At 36.5% G+C, this 21,449-nt stretch overlaps 1 protein-coding gene across 3 annotated transcripts in view; it reads right to left on the reverse strand.

Moving 5' to 3' along the window:
* The window catches only part of DGKB (diacylglycerol kinase beta), a 330,173-nt gene that overhangs the window by 290,639 nt on the left and 18,085 nt on the right, over window positions 1-21,449 (reverse strand). For all 3 annotated transcript variants that reach the window (XM_059844065.1, XM_059844057.1, XM_059844048.1), the window contains exon 2: window positions 8,802-9,062. In XM_059844065.1, the coding sequence (XP_059700048.1) occupies window positions 8,802-8,871 (70 nt within the window). In that variant the 5' untranslated portion in view covers window positions 8,872-9,062. The remainder of the gene's footprint in view (window positions 1-8,801; window positions 9,063-21,449) is intronic.

Raw genomic sequence — 21,449 nt, forward strand, 5'->3', positions numbered from 1 at the left:
CCCAAATCTTTATAATAAGAATAAGCAACAGGAACAGATGAACTCGTAAGAAACAAAAGCTTCTTACTGTTTACATGCAAATGTCCATAGAAACAACCAAACAACAAAGGAAAAGGAATATGGAAGATACATAGAAACACAGGAAATATAACAAAGGCATAATCAATGTTTACATATTTTACAGTGTATAAATAGACATTCAGTAATTTGGTGACCATATGTCAGATCTGTATTAGCCACAATATATGTTTAACACCAGTAACAGTTGATGCTGCAATGCCAGGTGTCACTGACTGGCACCATGTACCTATGCAGCTTCAAGTCTAGAAAATGTCATTATTTTGAACCAAGGAAATAAGGAGCAAGCTGAGATGACACATTTGCCTTTCAGAGCTCCAAGACCAGCTACTAGCTACCACACATCATGAAACCCTCAGCCCCAGAAACCTGAAAACATTTCTTACTAAGGGAGCTGGTCCTGTTAAGCCTTATTTATCCATTCTGTGGTTCTGTTAACAAGTGTTTCAGTTTTGGACATTGTAAGAACTCTTTGCACTTGCTTCTTGCAATGATACCTTGAAAATGGAAATGCAAAGTCATTGACTTTGACCCTGAAGACTTTCTCATAATTCCCTTCTATTAAAACTATATTAAGAACTATTAAATAATAATCTGTATGTGTAAGCATTAATACAGGCCCTGATCCTACTGGCAGCACTGGAGTTCTGACTAACTTAATCTTCCCCAGGTACTGAAACAGCCACTGCTCTCAGCAGAAACACTAGACACTTAGTAGCATAATCTAGAAAATAATATTATTTTCCTGAAAATAAGGGCCTAACCGTGTCCAGTCTCAGCACAACAACTTCAACATCTGTATTGAACTACTGTGTTTCACTGCTCAGCAAGACTGAGCAAACCTTGCAGACTTCTCCATATGTTGCAATTGCTGTCTCTTCCTCACTCTCCCAGATGAAGCCAATGTGCAAGAAGGTTGCAGGTAAATTATCACCTTGTAGTGAGACTACCAAATGCTGCTGATCATGGGACAGTGTCCTGTTCATCACACAGAAAGTATTTCCAGTGCCTCTCCACACACAAATGGTGTTTGTAATAATGAAACTCTTTTCTAGCAGAATTTCCTCTCTCGATTCTGTGATCAATGCAACTTGGTACTATTGAACAGCCTGAATCAATTTTTTTCCTTCTTTAATTACTTTAACATTTCTTCCATATAAGACATAAACAGATACACAGCTTTGACACTTTCACTAGCTTTCCTAAAATAGACAAATCAAGTGTGTTAGCACTTGTACAACTGAGACTATTTGCTTCCTGATACTTTTGCTACCTCTAAACGAAAGTTACAATTTTTGGAGACATCATAATTTTGATCCTACCAATCAATTATTCAGGAACCAGAGGCAGCCCTTTAGGAAGAAAACTGATGCTAAAAACAGCTGGTACTTAATTGAACTGATCCAACTCTGGACCAATTTGTCATCATTTTTAAAAAACTCTGAAATACAGGTTTAGTCTAAGAGCCTACTTGCCTTCTCTGCTTTTGCTAAATTCATTAAGTCTCTTTAGGTTATGATATATGATCTCTTGTTAGCAGTCTCCAGTCAACAGCACACAGAAATGATACTAGTTTTGAATTTTGCTGACTATAATCCCCTTAACTGGAACTCTTGAACAAATCAGATACTCCAAGAGCATCTTCTGTTCTACAGAGGAAGAGAGCCTTTTCCAGCCTTTACAATTCTATGATTCTGGGGGATTTATAAACAGGAGATTTGTCCCAATTTTGCCAGCTGATAGCAACAATTAAAAATTCACTATTTTCTGCTCTTAAAACATGTCTCCCTGCTGCTGACATATTAAGTTTCTTACAGGTAAAAGACAGGAGAGAATCCCTATAATTAGCTAAGACATGAACATAATGCTGTAATAAGGTACTCCAAGTCACTCATTGTGACTGCTTTGTGCTGTTACTATGTACCATTTAAAGTTCTACAGAAGCCAGTTTTTCCTAAAAGAATGCTTCAAACTAGAACATATATCAGCCTGAGAGGGACAAAAATGTACTTAAGTGCATCTACCTTTGTCACAAAATAAAGAAACTCCTGAATAATTTCACAGTCCCTTTAACCAAAGCAAAGAGTTCAGAACCCTTCTACATGATTCCTTTCCCTAAACAGTTTTTCCTTTCCTTTAGTTTGTACCTGAAACAAGTTGGATGCCCTTCTTCAGTGGAAGCAGTGAACACAGGAAACAAGCTCTGCATACACATGAGTATCCCACCTGACAGACATAAAAAGGCTCCTCCTTACTCACAATTGTGAACAGAATCAGTATGATACTGTTTACCACTGACAGGCTAACTGGAGAATTGATCAGCTTCTGTTTGGTTAAAAACACAACTGCTAGTCACCACTAGGCATTTATCATGGCAGAAACACTAAGCATTTTATCTCATTAGAACGCCCACCTCAAAGATCCAGACCATATTGTATTATTGCATGTTTTTTTAGCTTTTTTTTCTTCTGAAATGCTCAACTCATCATTCCTATCTTACATTCTCTTTAAGACCTAACACAGAAACCCTCATTAGAGAAAGGAATGAAATCCACTAATATTTCTGCAGATGATATTGGTGCCTAGCTTTCAATCTCCCACAACAACTTTCTCTATGGTATCATCTTCAGAGGTCAAGTCTCAACTATGAATGGTTAAATGAAAAATAAATTCATAACTTTATACCTTCTGTATTCTGGATTTCAGTCTAACACAAGTCAAAGTTGAATCTAATATCCTCATTAGTGAAGACTGTATGTAACAGACTTCCTTTGGACAGAGTTCAGGGCTTTTTATGAGTAACTCTAACTAGAGACTAAATAAATATTATGTAACACTCCTAACATGTTCTCTAAATTGGTGCAACACAGGAATGTGTACAAAGGATTTAAATTCACAGATCTGAAGAAAAAAATTACAGTGTTATATCAATATGCATAGTTCACCTCTCAGGAGAACTAAATTAAGTGTCCCACCAAACCACTGAGTAGTTTTATCCATTTCATTTTCTCCTACTTGGATTTTTAGATCCCAATCACAGATTTAGGGTAAGGATTCAGATTCTACAAATTATCAACTGGTCCCTTTTTCTGGCCATTCTACCCCCAACAGGTCTTGCATGCAAAGACTGGGTCTCTCACTAGACCCATTATCTCTCTCCATGAAGTTCTCCCAAGTGCATGGGATACTGTACAGGCAGAGCTGGTAGACTCCACATTTCAGCCAGTCTAACAGATTCTGTCAAAATTTTTTGAGAACCTGATCACCCCCATCTTTACTAATAGCAGCAGAAACACTATAATCCTAAAATTCAATACTTGAGGTAAAAGTATTTTCAGTAATCACCAGTTACATTCTCCCTCTACTTGCCACACAGTCAAAACCAGCTGTTTTTGTCAAATTATATTTGATGAGGTTCATCCCCTCATTAGAATTAGCCCAATTCCATGTGGCACTAGAAGCCAGGGAACCTCTAAGGGATTGTGCAATGGCCCATAGCTGCTGGTGACCAGCTGCCACATAAATGAAGTTCCCTGCATGTTATCATTTATACCCATTGTAAAAGATAAGACTTCCCTCTATGAGGATCACAGAGCCAAACCTACTCAAGAGTCTCTGACAACTTAACTTTGAACCTAAACTTTTGCTGACCTTCCAATTTTTCTTCAGTGATCTTTTTCACAAATTCCTCCTTCCTGTTCCCCTATAAAATTGTTTCACTGTCTAGTTCTTGCAGTAGCTATTGATGCTACATCAAAAGATGCTGCAGCTGCTAATGCTGTTTCTTTTCTCACAGTCATTTCAGTAGCACTCCAACATCTATTTCTATCTTCAGTCTGTGACAGTCTGCTCAAGTTTTCCTCCACCAGCCTGGGAAAAAACCACTGCCAAAAGTTTTGCAAAAAAGTTTTTTTTTTCAGGCTTTTCCTCAGGGCATGTTTTGTTGACAAACTGAAAAGCACAACACAAAACCAAGCTATTTCCCCAGAGTGCACATGCTGCCAGAGCTCAGAGGTCTTTTTCTCCGCCTACTGAGGGAAGAACTTTCTTTCCCCCTCCCCCCCGACCCCCTTGCCTCTTTTTAATGCTTAGCTGACTCATGAAATAGTCTTGTTTTAACTGTTTGAAATCCCTTCAATATTTCCACACTTGCTTTTGGAGCAGGATCCTCTAAGCTCCTTTTAACATATAATTTGGACTACAACAGCCATAAAACTTTGCTTAATAAAAAGGAAATACAAAATTCATTTAATAAAAAGGATTAAAAAAAAACCCTGTCCAAACTAATCCAATTTACCATACAGATAATAATCACAATGAAGCTATTTATATTGCTTCTCTCTAATGCCCTTACAATTCAGGTTCCTGTTTGGAGTAGTACAGAATGGCACATATCAGTGAATCAGAGAATCATTTAGGTTGAAAAAGATCTCAAGATCATCAAGTCCCATCTTTGACTCATCACTACCTCTTCAACCAGACCATGGCACTAAGTGCCACATTCATTCATTCCTTGAACACTTCCAGTAATGGATGCACATATGACTCAACTCCAGATGTACTTACTGTTCCACTACTGCCCTGGGCAGTCCGTCCAGTGTTTAACAACCCATCCCAGGAGGAAAACCTGATGTCCAACCTGAACCTCCCCTGGTGCAGCCTGAGACTTTGAAGCTTTTGTCCTATTGACTGACAGCTTTTGTTCTATTGCTGGTTTCCTGGGAGAAAAGGACAACCTTGACCTGACTACAATCTCCTTTCAAGAAGCTGAAGGGAGTGATAAGGTGACATCTGGGCCTCCTTTCCTCCAGGCTAAACCACCTCAGCTCCCTCTGCTGCTCCCCATACAAATACATATCTGGTACCATATAGCTTAGAAGAAACTATTTCTGCCTGAAACATCTTGTACCTACCTTACTCTATGCAATGACAGTGTTATGCAGAAAAATCCCTATATCTTTTTACCTTCTCTTCCCACAGCCAGCATTAATTATGAAATCTAAAAGAGAAAAAAAAATTTCTTCTCTCAAGTGCATTTTTTTTCCTTAGAATCTTCAGGATTTAGTATGGGCTACATTATTGTTGTTGTCATTATTATATATTAACCACACCAGTTATCCTTGTTTTTTTTCCTTTTCACCTATTCTTCTGAGGCAATTCAAAACCAGGGAAAGATGTAATGCAAAATATGTTGTACTGTTCTATCTTCAGAACAAAAGGAGAGAGGAGATTTTTTGATTTGACTGGGGAGAAGGACATAAAGGAACTGTCTTTGGAAATAATTATTCTTCCAAAACCACACATATGCATATTAACTGCAAAGTGCCAAGTATTAGGTAATATACTCTTCAGACTTCAGAAATATTTTTTGTTAAGTAATATTTAAACTTCAATGAATTCCAAAAATTCATTGAAGACCCAAATTATTATGCAAGCAGACTAAGAAGGGTCTTACATTGAAAGCATAAAATTCCCTTGACTTGAGCTCAAAAAATAATTCAGTAAGAAAAAATTACAGATACTCCTTGAATTAATTTACAGGAAGATATTCACTTATTATGAAGTTCTGAGTGTTGCTTAGATGGAAATATTTTTGATTAGGAACAAGTGATGGAGAACTTATTCTCCTTTGGTGTTCAGTTATATTTATGGAAATTGAGAGAAGCTATTACATATTCAAGAAAGAAATTTTGCATTCAGGGTTTGGGTTCACCAAACAGTACAGTGTGGATAAAACACTGAATCATACTGTAACTATGTGAAGAAGAAAACAGGCAGACAAAACGTGGCAGGAACATCTCAAAGTGATTACAAGGACAGTAGCTGCACACAGAGCTAGGAGCAGACTTTGCTTAATAGTACTTGCCAGAGTAGACAGACTATCATCAAGCTCACAGAAGATTAATAAAAAGAAGAACTACACTGAACTAGAGCAAAGTGTCGTTCACTCAGAAAGTCAAGAGCACTAGAATCCACAGGAGTAGTTTAAAGGGCTTTGTACAGTGAAAGATCCACACACCTACTCTGGTGACTAAAAAGGGAATTTATGCATTAAGTCCAAGACAGTTGGATCTATAATGTCCACAGTTACTTGAGGTATATATGCACATATGACTCAACTCCAGATATACTTATTATCTGTGCAGTCTGTATCTAAATATAGTTTTGAGATTTTCTTTGCATGACTGAAGTCAAATGATGCCAAGAGAAGCAGCTCATCCAGGTGCCACCTGAGCTTCATTTCTTCTTGAAGATAAGAAGAGTCACTTCATGTCTCTTACAACCTGTGCAGACCCATTCCTCCATTTTTCTTGGAAATTGTAACATTTTCAGGTTTGACTGATTTCAGGAAACTTTGGCAGCAAGTTTTCATCATAAAACAGGTAGAGGTGAGACAGGCTTGCTTTCCACATAGGGGAAAGATCAAGAACATGGTTTCAGACTGAGCTTCAACCTCAAAGGACTCAAACCCAAATCGCTCACTCCTCCAAGTGTGCCCTGCTGTGCAGCAGAACAGGGTCACGCTTCCTACACTGGATCCAAACTAAGGCTTGCAGACTTGAGACGTGGTGTATGCTTGTGTCCTGAGCAGAGACTGTCACATAAGTCAAACACTGTCTCACTCTGTAGCCAGCTTAGGCTGAGGAGGTTCAGCTCAAAAAGGGAACTGTGCAAGGAGCTTTCTCCTGATCAAAAATTCAATATGCAAAACACCAGCAAATTCATTTTAAAGAGAATACTTTCTGCATGAATTGACAGATGAAGTGCCTAAAATGAATGAGCAAACTTAAGCAAATTTACTTAGGCTCCAAAGAAAAGCAGAAATAGAAATCCCCCTGTACTTAAGAGCTTCCTACAGGTTCTAGCACAAGGCAGCTCAGCACATCCCCTGTTTCCATTCACCAGCTAACCATATCTGTTCTGAATCAACAAAGAACTGCACCCAGGGGAAAGAACGATTTGGTGAGTAACTGGCATCCTGCCACAATCAACCCACCACAGCTGCATAAAAGTAATACTGATTTCCAGTGATCTTATTAGGCAGAAGTGACTATCACCCTCTAGGAGTATGATCCAAGGCAGATGGGTTTTTGGTGGAATATACTCTTTGTTCTAATATTCTAGTACTACAGCTTGATGCAAACTAGAATACAATATATAAATACTGTATTTTTTAAATTCAAGAAAGTTAAAAACTTAAGTAGTTATAATAATGCTGCAATTTAGGTAAGATTAAGTAAAATCTCTACACCAAACACAACGGCAGAGCAAATTACAAACCTGCATATCAGAGGGTAAAGGCAAAACAAATCACATCTCTATGAAGCCCCTACTTATTCCAAAGTCCTGCAGTGAAACCCACTCCTTAGCACAAGGCACAGCTGGGTGCTCATCACCATCACTTGATGGCAGACATCTGCCACAAAGTCAAATCTCCCCACAGTGTCACCTTCTGACTCCCGGATCAGCCTTCTGTCCTGCAGGAGAACCACTGGTACTTCAACAGTTCCATGCTGGAGAAAAATGAGCCATGCACTTTTTTTTTTTAACTGAAGACTTTTGTTGTTTAGGGTTTTTTTATTATTACTATATTTTTTTAATGGAATCAAACTCTACCAAGTCACCAAATGAAATTTGGTGATTTTCAGTTCATTGCCTTTCCAAGTTCAACAAGGACAATGAAATAGCAAAGCAATTATATATTCAAGCTTTACAAAATTCCATATAATCATTATTCAGAAATAAGATATCTGTTGTCACAACCATTTGTATCTTGCCATGTTACAAAAAAATATATCAAATTCAAAAATATTGGTACAAATTTTTTTTAAATTCCATTTTAATGTCTTAGATCACGCATATTGTTATTCAGTCCTTTAGTTAAATTAAATTGGATAGCCCAGAAATTCAGAATAAGGTCCATACCCAGGGTTTGTTCTTTCAGCATTATACATAAAAAGTTATATATTATAAACATTTTTTCCTAATTGCCTCAGAAATTGAACTATTTACACAAAAATGTATCACATTTCACGTTTCAAAAAAACTAGCACCTTTTCATTACAGAGGAGCAGAGGAAGCTCTGCTCCTCTGTAATGAAAGACAACATATTTTTCTTTACTGTACACACAGAAACCTGAACACAAACATATTCAAACAATTTTCCTGACACCAACAGTTCTACTAAAACAATGGCTCTGAAGTACTGTGTGTGCAAGAAGTTCTGGAGAAGCAAAGGGAAGCCAAAAGTAAAGAATTATCTTAAATGTCTTTTTTTCCCATTAAGAAGGAAAACGTTTTGGCAAACATTGCACTGAGGCTTAAGTCATAAGAATGCATGGAAAAAAACCCCACATAACTTTCTATGTCTATTGGAAATCTTCAAATTCAGATATCCAAAAAAATAAAGAAAAATAACTTTAAAATATTTACCCAGGAAGCAATAAATTCTTTCAAAAGTGAGTTTTTTAAACTGCTGTATTATGCTTACTATTTATTCGGTGATGTAATTTCAAACAAACAAGATTATTCATATAAAAAATGAGAAACAGAGAGTTTTCTTCACAATGGTCTTTGAAAGCAATGAATCATCAATATAAAACCTCAGTGTGTTCTTTCTAAACTGGGAATAGTATCAATAATACAAAAATTTTATATTCTACATTCAAAATACTCTTAGTTTTTATTTAGCCATAAAATTAAATATTTTTAAAATTACTTACATTCTGCATATTTCTGAAGCTGAGAGAACTCTCCAGGGCTAAGATTAACCCACTTCTCCTGGCTCGTCATACTGGCAGTAAGGGTACTCCTTGTGTATCAGAAGAATATTCCTTTTGACCCAGGTCTTATAAACTCCATAAAGATTTTTATCTTCAGCTCCCAGTGTCTGGAGAGTGCCAAGATGGCATCAGTCAATGTGGATGAAGTTTTTGATGCTATGAACTGTTCCAAATATGTTGGTTCAGTGGCAAGTTACAGCACTGTTAAAAGAGCATATATTAAATACAGCATAAATACCAAATATACCAGAATAAAATACAAAATATTAAATACCAGGATATATGAGTTTTCCTGTGGGAATACTTGACATTAATAAATATTTTCTCCTATACAGTTTTGCTCGATATATTTCCATTCTGTATTTGTCTGTAAATAGTTTCATATGTATTTCCAAACTATTTTTTTTTTAATTCCAAGTGCTTATGTTCAGAATTCATTAAAAACTGTTTATGATCAAATGTATCTGGACACACTTTATGGAGATGTTCCTGATTTAGTAACAACCACTGAAATAGCAGATACTATCTTATCAGTAAACTTAGTTCCTTATGATTTTAAAATTGAATTGCTGTAACTGAATTTTTTACCCAGTTATGTTGTTATTCAGCACTGTATAGCCTTGTCAGAAACGCTATGAAGCTTCTAACTCTTTATGCCAAAATGAAGTGGATTCAGCAGTTTGCTGAGAAGTTCACATAAGAGCTATACAAATATTAACTATTCTAACAAAATAGTAGGGGTTTGATTTCTAGAACATCACAGCATTTCTGGTCACTAGTGAAAATATAACTGTTGGTACCATCACAAATCAGTTCAGGGGAAAAAAAAAATCGAATTATGGGTGCCTTCTCATCCCAATTTTATGCAGTTTCTACCTCTGTAGGACAGACCCTCTGCCCTCTGACAGGAACGCATTATCAACACCACTCTTGGAACATCAGCTAGGCTGCTTTTCCTCTAATTTTAGCCATCTGAGAGCCAGGTAGCTCATTTGAGATTGTCATCTCTGGCGCTCCCTTTAATCATCACAAAGAGACAGGTGGCCCAGGCAGCAATTAATCCTTCCAGTTTCAACACAAGCTTAAAATGTCATGAATTGCCTTCTGTGGTATTTATCTTTTATTGATTACAGAGGTTGCCTAGAAGACCAGTTTAGACTACAAAGCTAATTTTAGACTGCAAGTGGAATCTCTTCCTATGTCTAGCAATGAATAATTTATAAGGGTTAAATTACAAAAAGAGAAAACAAAAAATTCAGACCAAAAGAGACTAATACAGCAATGGAATGAGTGCTAAGGAGGGAGATGTTGGTAGCTAAGAAAGAACAGAAAAAGGAGTCGTGAGCAGAAAGAAAAGGAAAAACAAAAAAATTACTAGGAACAGAAGCATGGGTTAAAAAACCCCCACATTAACGCAATCAGACAACACCATATTTTTTTCTGTTTTACATATACAAGTGTCATCACTGGACAAAAGAATTCATTCAGACACTAAGGAAGACACCTCAGTCCCAGAGCTTTCATTGCTCTCAGACCATTCCTTGTGAATAATTTGAATGCATGGACTATACCATGAGCAAATGTCCAAGTACAATAACAGCTTTCTTGCCTTTTAAAAATCTGAACCAGAAGAGATTCCTCTGGTCTTCCTCTCCTCTGTTAGAAAAATACTATGATGAGTAGGAAGATGTAGAATCTGATCAAATACATAATATAATTATATAATATAATTGAAAAAATAACAAAAGTTAACCGGAGCATGGAGATTGGGATGAAAAACAAAACATAATTGTGAATAAAACTGGTCAAATTTTATTCAAGGTACATCAGCCCTCAAATCTTTGAATCAATGTCAGAGGCTGAAAAAGGTAAAAAACTACAAAAGCTATATATGCTCTTTATATCATTCTGTCTCCTGAACTTCAATACTTTTATTGATATCAAGAAAAAACAACTATGGTCAACTGGGTCATTTTAATCAAATTAGAGACGTTTCATTTCTGGCAGTTGATCAGATTGTGTTGAAGACAGTTTTGTATCTTCGAGTAGGCATATATATTCTATAATCTTGGCAACTGATGAAATTTTACTGATTTTTTAAAATTGTATTTGCATAACTGATTTAACCAAAATTTTCTACCACAATTTATCCAGTTTTACTATTTGCATCATCCTTAACTACATTAGCTTCATTACCTACAAAAACTAACATTGCTGAATAGTGTGAAGTTAGAGATGATCTTGATTATTTAATATGCATATTTATGATAAACAGCTTACCATTAGAATTACTACAACTAGCAAAGTAATGATGCTGTACACTCTGGTCCTATCAATCTATCCATATGCAATATGTTTAGTTGACTGTCTACAAAGTTCATTGCATACACAGTTCATCAGAAGGGAAAACAGATCTAAATTACCAACTCTGATACACTTTCCCCACAAAAGACACCCTGCCTAGAACCAGAGTTGTTACAAAACTTACATGTCCTGAATGAGAGGGCAGCAACGGAAAAAATGTAGCATGAACATGGCAGCTCAGAGGAAAGAAAATGTAGCTTGTGCCTAAGACAACAGCGATCACGGAACATACAACAGAATTTAAGGTTACATTTTTATTGTGGAGAACTCTCAAATGCAAGCTCTGTGCTTAGAAAGGGAAGCCTGTGGGGGACATAGTGGATCTAATTAATCCCAGTGTAATTTGGGAACAGGAAAGGAGAGGTAGGCAGTCCTCTGAGAGTGGCTCACTGGTCTTTGGGCTGCAGCCAGGTCCTGACTCCAACTCAGTATATGTGAAGCAGAAATACATAGTCACATAATGGGGAAGATTTCACCAAAATGAAAAAGAACCTTCTAGGTACTTCCTTTCTTCAGTTTCCTGTTAGGTTTTGCTGCAGAGTCCCAAACAAGGGAATCATCACTTAGTTTTTCACAGTTAGTCCTTTTAAAGGGACATTTTCCCATTTTATGTAGATAATATTGTGGTTATAAGAAAACAAACAGCATACAGATGCCGATGACAAAAGTCATCAACGAATATTTGTGTTATTTGTTAAGGTATACACTGAAGATCATTTACTATTCAAATATCCAAATTTCTGTAAAAGAAAATATTAGCTAATTTCTAGTATCTTTTTCAGAAGTGTTTAACATAAATTCACTTCTTTACACTTATTTTAGTGCTCATTAAGTAATTCAGGAAGGCTATGCAGTGAGAAACCTATAGATATGTACACAAAGAGGAAAGTAGTATCAACAAATAATACTATCACAAAAGAAAAAAAAGAATCTTGAACTACAACAAAAATCAAAAGTGCTTCTGGTAGGAAAAACAAAGATCAGCAGCTCTAAACAGATCACACACAGTGATCTGACATGTTCAAGCAGAGATAAATTTCTTTGAAGAATACAATATCATGATACAGTTAAAATACATACAAGGTCAGGTGGGAACTTTCCAGCAATCCTCTAAGGGTTCAACCTATTCTGGGCAACTCAGATTTGTGCATACATTTTGTTAATATACACTTAGGCAAGATTCACAGCCCTCTCAGCCAGACACAAAGCAGGCCTTACAAACAAGAGAAACTAAAAACATGACATTAACAAACCATTTATTTAATCACAAAAAAGAATTAGAAAAAAAATCTTCCTCCTCTAGCCACTGACTATAATAAGTCTTAGAACTCCACTCTCCTTTTTATAACATGTTTTCCTTTATGGATTTGAAAGTTTATTAAGTGTTCTGTCAGGATTCCTACCAGGCCACATACCCAAACTAGGAAGCAAAGCTTTGTTAAAAACTATACAAATCAAATTACTTAGCATTCAGCCAACATTGCTAACCAACTTAGATTTCCAGGAATTCCCCATGCCACCAAAATCCTCAGCTGCTCTACAGAAGCCTGGCTGAGAAAAGAAAAATGAATATATGATGCAGGAAAAAAACCACAGAGGCCAATTCCCCATATGCCAACCTCACAACTCAATCTCATTCCACCTCATCAAGTCCTACCCGTAAGGAAAGATGAGTTTTCAGAGAGCATTCGGGGCAAAATAAATGACATCAGTCCCACAAACTGATCAACAACAGCTCAGCTTCGAACTTTGGCCCATGGAGACAATGTCCAGGTTCTCAACCAACCCAATTCAACTCCCTGGAAGGCAGGGGAGCTTCCCTGAGGTCCCTCCCACCTCACTGCCATGTCTGAAAGCACGACACTCATCTGCATGCCTTAGGAGACTGATTTCTGTTTACCATAACAGGCACACTTAGAACAGCCTAGAAACTGGCTCTTGGACTTGCTCAGCCATCTTTTGGTTTCCACCTGCTCTTCCATAATGTCCATCTCACACACAAGTTCAACAGCTGCCAGTGTTGAGTGTTAGTCCATGAATGAGGCACAGGATAAAGTTATAACAAGTTTCCTTCCACAGAAACTCCAGTTTTCCACAACAGGACTGATTAATGATTTTTGCCTGAACCATAGGAATAAAGAACATAAAATATTTTATATCTTAATTGCTATGGAGGCTGCAGCAATTATGCCTATAAAGAACTCTTCTGTACAGAATGTGCTTGGTATTTCCTTTAGTGGGGTCCTACATTTTCACCATGGTTAGTTAGATCCTGTGATTTTTCAGTGTGGGTGACGTAATGGATTTTCCAGAGGAGAATTTTTACATGTCATATAACACATGTTTATGTGTCTGCCTGAAAATTTTCTCTGTTCTTCAAAAAAACCCCAAAACATGCTAACAGTCATTAATTTCTTGCCTGGAAATGTAGGCATTATGTACAGGTATACAAGACATGTGTAAGTTTTCCTGCAATTGATTTTACACTTTGTAGAAAACAATGCCTCTAGCGTCAGAAATACTCCAAATTTGCATGGTTTAAAGTTTAGTATGAAGAGCTTGATGGGCAAGAAATACAACCAAAATATCTGCTAATAACCATTCTGGTTTCTTTACTTTCAAATACAGAAGAAATGCAATTACTTATAATTGCTGCCAGATTAATGGCATGAACGAAAAAAATGAAGCCATATAACAAAACAGAACAGTTTTTTTCCTACAGACATTGCATATTTTACATAAAAACATCCCTTGTTTTGCACTGAATTTAGCATAGAGTCTTTTTAGTGGTACACCTGTTTTTCTTCAATTTAGTAAAGGATGTTTACTGATATAAATTAATACAATTCTGAAACATAAACTATAAACACTGACACACTGAAATCAGTGATAGTTTCTGTACCAACCTGAAAATCTCTCCCTTTAAAGAAGTGACCAGCACAATTCAAAAGCACACTTGTTCTACTGACTATTTTATTCCCAAGTGTACTAGTCTGGGACATGTAAAGGCATCCATTTAAATTTTAATACAAAAGATATGGACTGTATTCCTCAGAGAAGCAATTACTCAAAATCACTTCCTTGAATTATTTATATGGAATACATCAATAAACACTAAGAAGACATGCAGCACAAACCCTGTTGTGGCATGCTAAGCAGAATACTTGAATCTTTGTGAAAACATTTCGCCAATACTACAGTTTGTGCCAGGGAAAAATAATAGCAACAAAAATGGAGCACCAATAAAAACCAACCAGAATGCAAGATGGCAACATCCCTGAGTACAGTTAGGACTCATTTAAGAGCAGTTAATTACTTGAAGCAAAATTGTTAAGAAAAATAATGTTAAAAAAAGGGAGATACCAAAAGGAGAGTATGGAATAAAACTCAAAAGAAACAAGTGATGCACAATACAGCTGCTCACCTGAGAAGCAATCAGCCTCTCCTGAGCAGCAATCAGGCAATTCCTCCCAGTTTATACCCTCAGCATGACATTCCAAGATATGGAATATCCCTCTGGCCAGCTGCCCTGGCTATGCTCCCTCCCTGCTCCTTGGGCAGCTCCTCACTGGCAGAGCATGGGAAACTGAAAAGTCCTTGACTTCGGGTAAGCACTACTTAGCAACAACTAAACACTCTGTTATCAGCATAATTCTCATAGTAAATCCAAAACACAGCTCTGTACCAGCTACTAAGTTTAAAACTAACCCTATCCTAGCCAAAACCAGGACACTCTCCATGTACCTTAACTTATCATATGAATTCATTAAAAGCAATTTCTGATTGATCTTAAATTTTACAACTGTTAGGCTTGCTATTTCCGGGTTGTTACATTAATTACCTACCAAGTCAGAAGAACTATATTCAAATTTCTGAGTGTTTTCTTCACTAAAAGAAATATTGAAATAAATAAAACCTGAGGAGAATCTGGGACAAGGAAATACCACAACATACTTTTGCTGATTCATCAGAAGTATATAAAGGCTTTTTTCTTTCTTTAAATAATACAGCTGAATAAGCTAAAAAATAAAAAAAAAAAAAAACACCACTGGAGTTTATTTTATGCTAATGAGAGAAGTACTACGTAATTCAAACATCTCCTCCAAGTGAGAGTCATTGAATTGTTCCCAATGTTAAAAGCATCTCAGTAACAATCTTACAAAAACAGATTTAAAAAGTGAAAATTGTAAAAGAAAAGTTGAGGAGTTACCCATTCTTCTTAATATTTTATATCTATGAATAAACAACAAATTTTTTCCATAGGGCTACTAAAATTTGAAACCCTTTTTTTACGACTAAATGATCACATTGAATAATATTTTCATTTTATAAGTGACTAATTAAAAACATTTTAAAACTAGGAGGAAAAAAAAAAAAAGAGAAAGAAAATTGACCCAAACAGAAGTAGAAAATAAACTGGTCAGACAAAAATATTTCTAGACAGCTGGTAGTGTTTTGAAATTGGTGAATTTAAAAACACACACACTACTTAATATTCAAAAGTTTTAAAAGAAGGCTGAATCACTAAAGCTTAGACTGATACTCTTTAATAAATAGAGAAAAGCAATCTGGAACAGAGAGCACTGGATTTGATAGGTATATCTATGTAATCTATAATAAATTCTCTGGAACACAGTACATTAGGCTGTCCACTAGATAAATCTATCTGATGAGAGGATGAATCAATCTCTCAAACCATTCTTTCCACATCACCCACCACTACTGCTAAAAATCCACCGAAACTCCTCCAAAATCCTGGATTAAACATCTTGAGGATAGCCTCTGCCTTCCAAACTATGCATCTGCCACCTTCCCCAGGAAAGCCAGCTATAGACCCCACAACCAGCATCACAAGTATTTGAGCATGTATCAACTGAGGTTAAAGTGCTTTGACTATTATCTGCCACATGTTCTTCCTCTTTTCTTTACTTCCCTCTCATTGGGCAACTTCTAAATTCTGCCTAACAATTAAATTTTGTTGGCAGTAAACTACAGGGATTTTTTTTTGTTTAACTGTTGGATTTAATTAATCTCTCCATATTTAGGCGCTCTAGGGGTGATTGCATTACAGGAGAGCAAAGCTGAAAAGCATAATTTATAACTGGGAAAGAATTCTGATGATCCATAATTTCCTGGGGCAGAAATTCCTACTTCATGCTCAGAAATAAGCCTTTGAAGAGATGTTCTTTAGTCTTGTGACAAAAATGTTCTACAGCACTAGAGAAAAAGATTTGTTAACTGCTGTCCTCATTCAAACACTTTGTGTAATTTTAAAATAAACTGGGAGCAGGGCAATGGAATTCCTTATTAAAAACTTGTGAAAATACGAACCTGATTTAATCAATAGGAAATCTGTATAGACAATAAAGATAGGTTAGCAGGCAGGTTAAAGAATTTCACAGGAGAAGTTCATTCTAGGTTGTTTTCTATTATGTGGCATGTTTATTTTTTTCCCCTAGGGAGAGGGCTGCAAGGAGAAGTTGATTAAATTATTGCAGTCCTGGGATATGAATAGCTGGCACTGGCACTGTCCACTGGGATAGCGTGGAGCCTTCTAGACAACTACAAATGGTTTTGTATGTCTTCATTAGCTTTACTATAAGAAAGTTCAGTGATAGTGAGATACCAAATGGGTTATCAAAGTAAGGTGGCCCCTTGCCTACAAGGACACATATCTGCATCTGAAGTAAACAATGTGGTGGCAGCAGATCTCAAAATACAATTCCCTATTCACCCAGAAAACTCCTGACCCATTAAAATTCAGCTCTAAGAAGACAATAAGATCTAGGTTTGGTAAGGATCAGTGAGCACTGCCACTTGTATGTTCCTAGAATTTGCTTCGAGGACGTGGCCATACTGACACTAGAGGTGGGGATGCACAAGTAGAGCATGAGTGAGGCACGAGTGAGAGCAGTTTTACTGAAACAAAGCCAGAAGGGAAAATATAAGTTGGCTCAGCACCACAAGCATCAGAGCAGGCTCTGCACCTCTGCCTGACCTCTTGTGCACTTGTCCAAGGGATGCAAAGTCCAGGCTGTCACAGGTCCACAGTTCTCAATACCAGAAACCATTACTTAAAGGCAGCTTGGTTTCACATCCTTTTACAGCATAAAGTACACACCTTGAGTCTCTTTTTATATCCTCAATGGTTTCCCTGCAGTTCATATACTTCCACTGAGCAAACTGAGACAGAGAAGTGGCATTTGCAGAACTACACACTAAGATCAGGTCAGAGATGGAAGTGCATTATCTGAGGGTCCTTCATTTGTTTGTCTGTCTGTCCGTCCCACCCAGACAGACTTACAAATGTAACGACTTGAACACATTACCCCAGCTTTCAGATAGGAAAACCTTGCATCTTCATGGTTAACTGTGCTGATTTTTTTCCAGAGGGGTATGAGAAAGCAACGTGAAATTCATGTCCTCCACCTACTGACTTCAGTATATTACTTACCTCAGAATCCTTTGTCGTTTAGAAGTGACAATATTCCCATGGAATTTTTAAGAAACAAAAACTGGTATCTGATTTCACTTTTAATTGACAAAGGTACATATTACAGCTTTATACAACTTAAGTTTCTGTTCTTTTTCCATGATGTTCAGTTTTCAATATGAAAGCTGACTTTTGCTAATTTGAGTTTCTCAGTGCTTTTCCCATCTTAAAGGGAAGAAGAAAAAAAGTTAAGTTGATCCTATCTCCTTTTTCCCTTGCTAATCCTTTGTCTGAGCTAGCTTGCATTTTAAATATATTTTTTTCTCTTGAGAGAGTCTCTGCATTTCTGTTATCTTTTTCGAGCATGTTTTTCTCTGGAATTCTACTTAATTATTTTCTCTCTTTAAGTGTTGCAATTAATTCTCATTAGATTTACCTTATGTTTTTACACAATTGTCCTTGACACTGAAATTATTGGAACTGCATGTATGATTCTCTTTAGATAGGAGAAGAGCGGGACTGGTAAAAAGAAGTGTTTTCTAATACATGAAACTTTCAGGAAAAAAAACTTTGCTCAGGTCTCAGAACAGATGCAGGAAACTTCAAGCTAAGTGAAGGTTAAGATCAATTTTAACTTATGGCACATTATCATATGGTTTGAGAGAAAAGGGTAGCTGGTATGCTATTGCAGGTCTGGAACACACACACGGAGCCCTTTAGGATTTGGTTCGAGTTTTGCTTACTTTGTCTATAGACTGCTGAATACACACTGGGACGACACTGGTGGGACTTTGCCCCTCTTGAGGGCAACAGCATAGCCTGTCTTCACCAGCCTGCGAAGACAAATGCCCAGTTTTGCCACATTCTACTTCCTTTTGCCTATAGGATTGATAAATGTGGGAACAACCTGGCAGATACAGTAGTAAACCACACCTAAACAGACCTGAAAAGAAACACGTGATAAACATGTGGGAAGTATCACTTTACTTCAGTGAGCTACTCGCCTTAAAAGTGCAGTTCTTGGATAAAAAAAATCTGAACCTGCTTAGTAAGACTTTAGCTTGAAATCTGAAACAATTTCCCCTTACTTTGCTGAATGTTGATGCTTGTGTTTCCTCATCATCTGAAATTCCTCCAGGGACCCACTCAATTTTGCCCAAGGGAGTTTTAATCCTAGTCAAGAGCCAAACAATTACTAAATAACCTTCATGCTGGAACACTTTTACAGTGCAGGTCTGCCTTTTTTTGCTATTACTATATTTGCCATAAACTAAAAATCATCTACATGTTTACTTCTGAATCATAAACATCATCACTTAAACCATTAATCATTTTTGTGCAATTCATTTTTAACATCATTTTAAAAAGCAAAACATAAACAATGTTTTATACATTTCCTTTCATTTTCTTTCAAAATAAATAAATACATCTACTGAGGAATGAAACAGTCTATTTTGAATATATTTTTAAGCCTTACATCAAAATGGCTTTTATATTAGAATATTATAACTAATGAAAAGCCAGAAATCAAAAAGGGTATTAAAGTGAGGAAAGTAGAATAAATACACAAACACAAAAAGAAACTCAATGATTCATTGTTGTTTCTGTGCTTAAATTGTTGAAGAATTCCTTTTCAATGACAAAGAAAAAAGCATAATAAAATAGATGGCAACTGGATTTGTGCTTCTATATGAGGAATAATTACATGATGAAATCTCTTGGAGTCCACTCCCACACAGAACAGAAGTATCAGGTAAGAGCACTACCATTCCTGGTAATACTAACTGGTGATGTACTACCTCCATGAATTTATATTCTTAACTTGAATAGAAGCAGCACTAATTGTAAACAATTGCAAACCTGTATCTATTGCACTATTTCAGTCTATTTCTGCCAGCAACCTACAATCCCTTCTGCTGGTTTTGTTAGTTTCTCAGCTGAAACACTGGGATGAACACACCACATTTGATGCATTGCAAGTCAGATGTTCAAGTCCTTCTTAGTTGTTTGCCTTGCTCCCAAATTTATGATCCTGAAACTAAACTTTTAGAACATACCTGTGTAACTACCTTAAGCCAACTGAAGGTCTACTCACTGAAACAAAGGTGTCTCAAACAGAAATGTTTAAAATTTGTTTTACACTGAAAACTGAAAGAATTTACCAAATGGTCCTGTAGAACTTCAACGTGATCCTGAATATGGCAAAATTACCTACAATATTTACGCTCAGCTTTGTATTACTAAAGAGAAACTACAAAGAAAAAACTTGTAATTTATGAAGCGGCACAAGATTTTTAAGTCACATTTCATTTTGAATTGGTTTTCAACCTTTCCACCTTACATTTACTTTATATAGCTCAGTTTGTACTTCGCAACTATTGTAACAGTTTTTCTATCTACTCGTACAAAGTCATCACTAAAGGTCTAAATGCTTTATGGGAAGGTTGCATATGAAATATTTATATTACAGAGCTTGAATTCCATTGAAATCTTGCAAGACAGGAATATAAAAAAAAAATTTAAAAAGCAGATTTTTTAAGGGTTAGGAATTATTCTCTTTTCTACCTTTCTGATTCAATCCATGAAAGTTTTCAAACAAAGAGATCTTCCAAAGTCCCTTGTGTTGTCTGCTCTTACTAACAGGCAGAGGATGTACTTGTGTAACACTCTTCCCAGGAGCCACTCATGTAAAACTCACTGCCATCAATTGGACAATGTGTGAATTTTAAAAACAGTTATGTTCATAGAAATCATAGAGTCATAGAATGGTTTGGGTTGGAAGGGGCCTTAAAGATCATCCAGTTCCAACACCCCTTCCAAGGGCAGGGACACTTTTCACTAGACCAGACTTCATGGAGTTCCATCCCACCTGCCCTTGAACACCACCACAGATGGAGGTGGTTCAACTTCTCTGGGCAGCCTCCTGAGCCTCACCAGGTTCCAGTGCCTCATGACCCCCACAGTAAAGTGTATCTGTTTATTAAGTAATTTGTTATTTATTAGTCATTCCTTTCACATACCCTGTATTAAAATATGCACAACTGAATCCTTCTACATATGAAATAAGCCTAAAAGAGTTTGCTCTACTTACACCCTCTTAATAGCACAAGAATATCACAGCTAGGTAATCTGTAAGTCACTCAGTTTACTAATGTCATCCCATTTTTGTATAGTTCAAGTCATTTAAAAAAAAAAAAAGATAAAAATATTCTATTTAAATTTGTTATTTAAAACCATTTCATAAGAAGTTCTTTATCCAAAGGCTGTATTTTAAATGATAAAGTTATACTTCCTCACGAAACAGAAGTTGTATCTTCTGAGAACCTTCACCAAATATCATCTAAAGCCTCAAAAACCCTCCATCCTCCAATATATAAGATTAACTTAAAATAAACTTGCTTATATGTTCCAATGGATATTCACAGAACTGATTTTGCTGTACCCCAGTAGCTTTCATAATTAAGAGCTTTTGCTTGTATTTACAGTAGATCAAGACAGCCCCTCTGTTTTCTCATTTGAGGCATGCCAAGTAACAGGGGGTGCTTTACCCAAGAAAAAATTACCACTAGCTGCAAAAAGAAAAAGCAAATAAATAAAAATCACCACTGAGAAAGGTGATCCACTCTCAGGTGACAAGCATCCATATAAACCTGTGAGTCAGAATTTGAGGTACTATTGTTTACTCTTAGCTGCTAGACTGCACAGGCAGAAATCCCAGAGTTAAAATGAACTGGGCAAGTGAAATTATGCAGCCTAGGGAACCTATTGCTTTTTTGACCCAAACTACAGTG

Source organism: Haemorhous mexicanus, chromosome 1 (genome assembly GCF_027477595.1).
Source record: "Haemorhous mexicanus isolate bHaeMex1 chromosome 1, bHaeMex1.pri, whole genome shotgun sequence".
Classification (NCBI taxonomy): Eukaryota; Metazoa; Chordata; class Aves; order Passeriformes; family Fringillidae; genus Haemorhous; species Haemorhous mexicanus.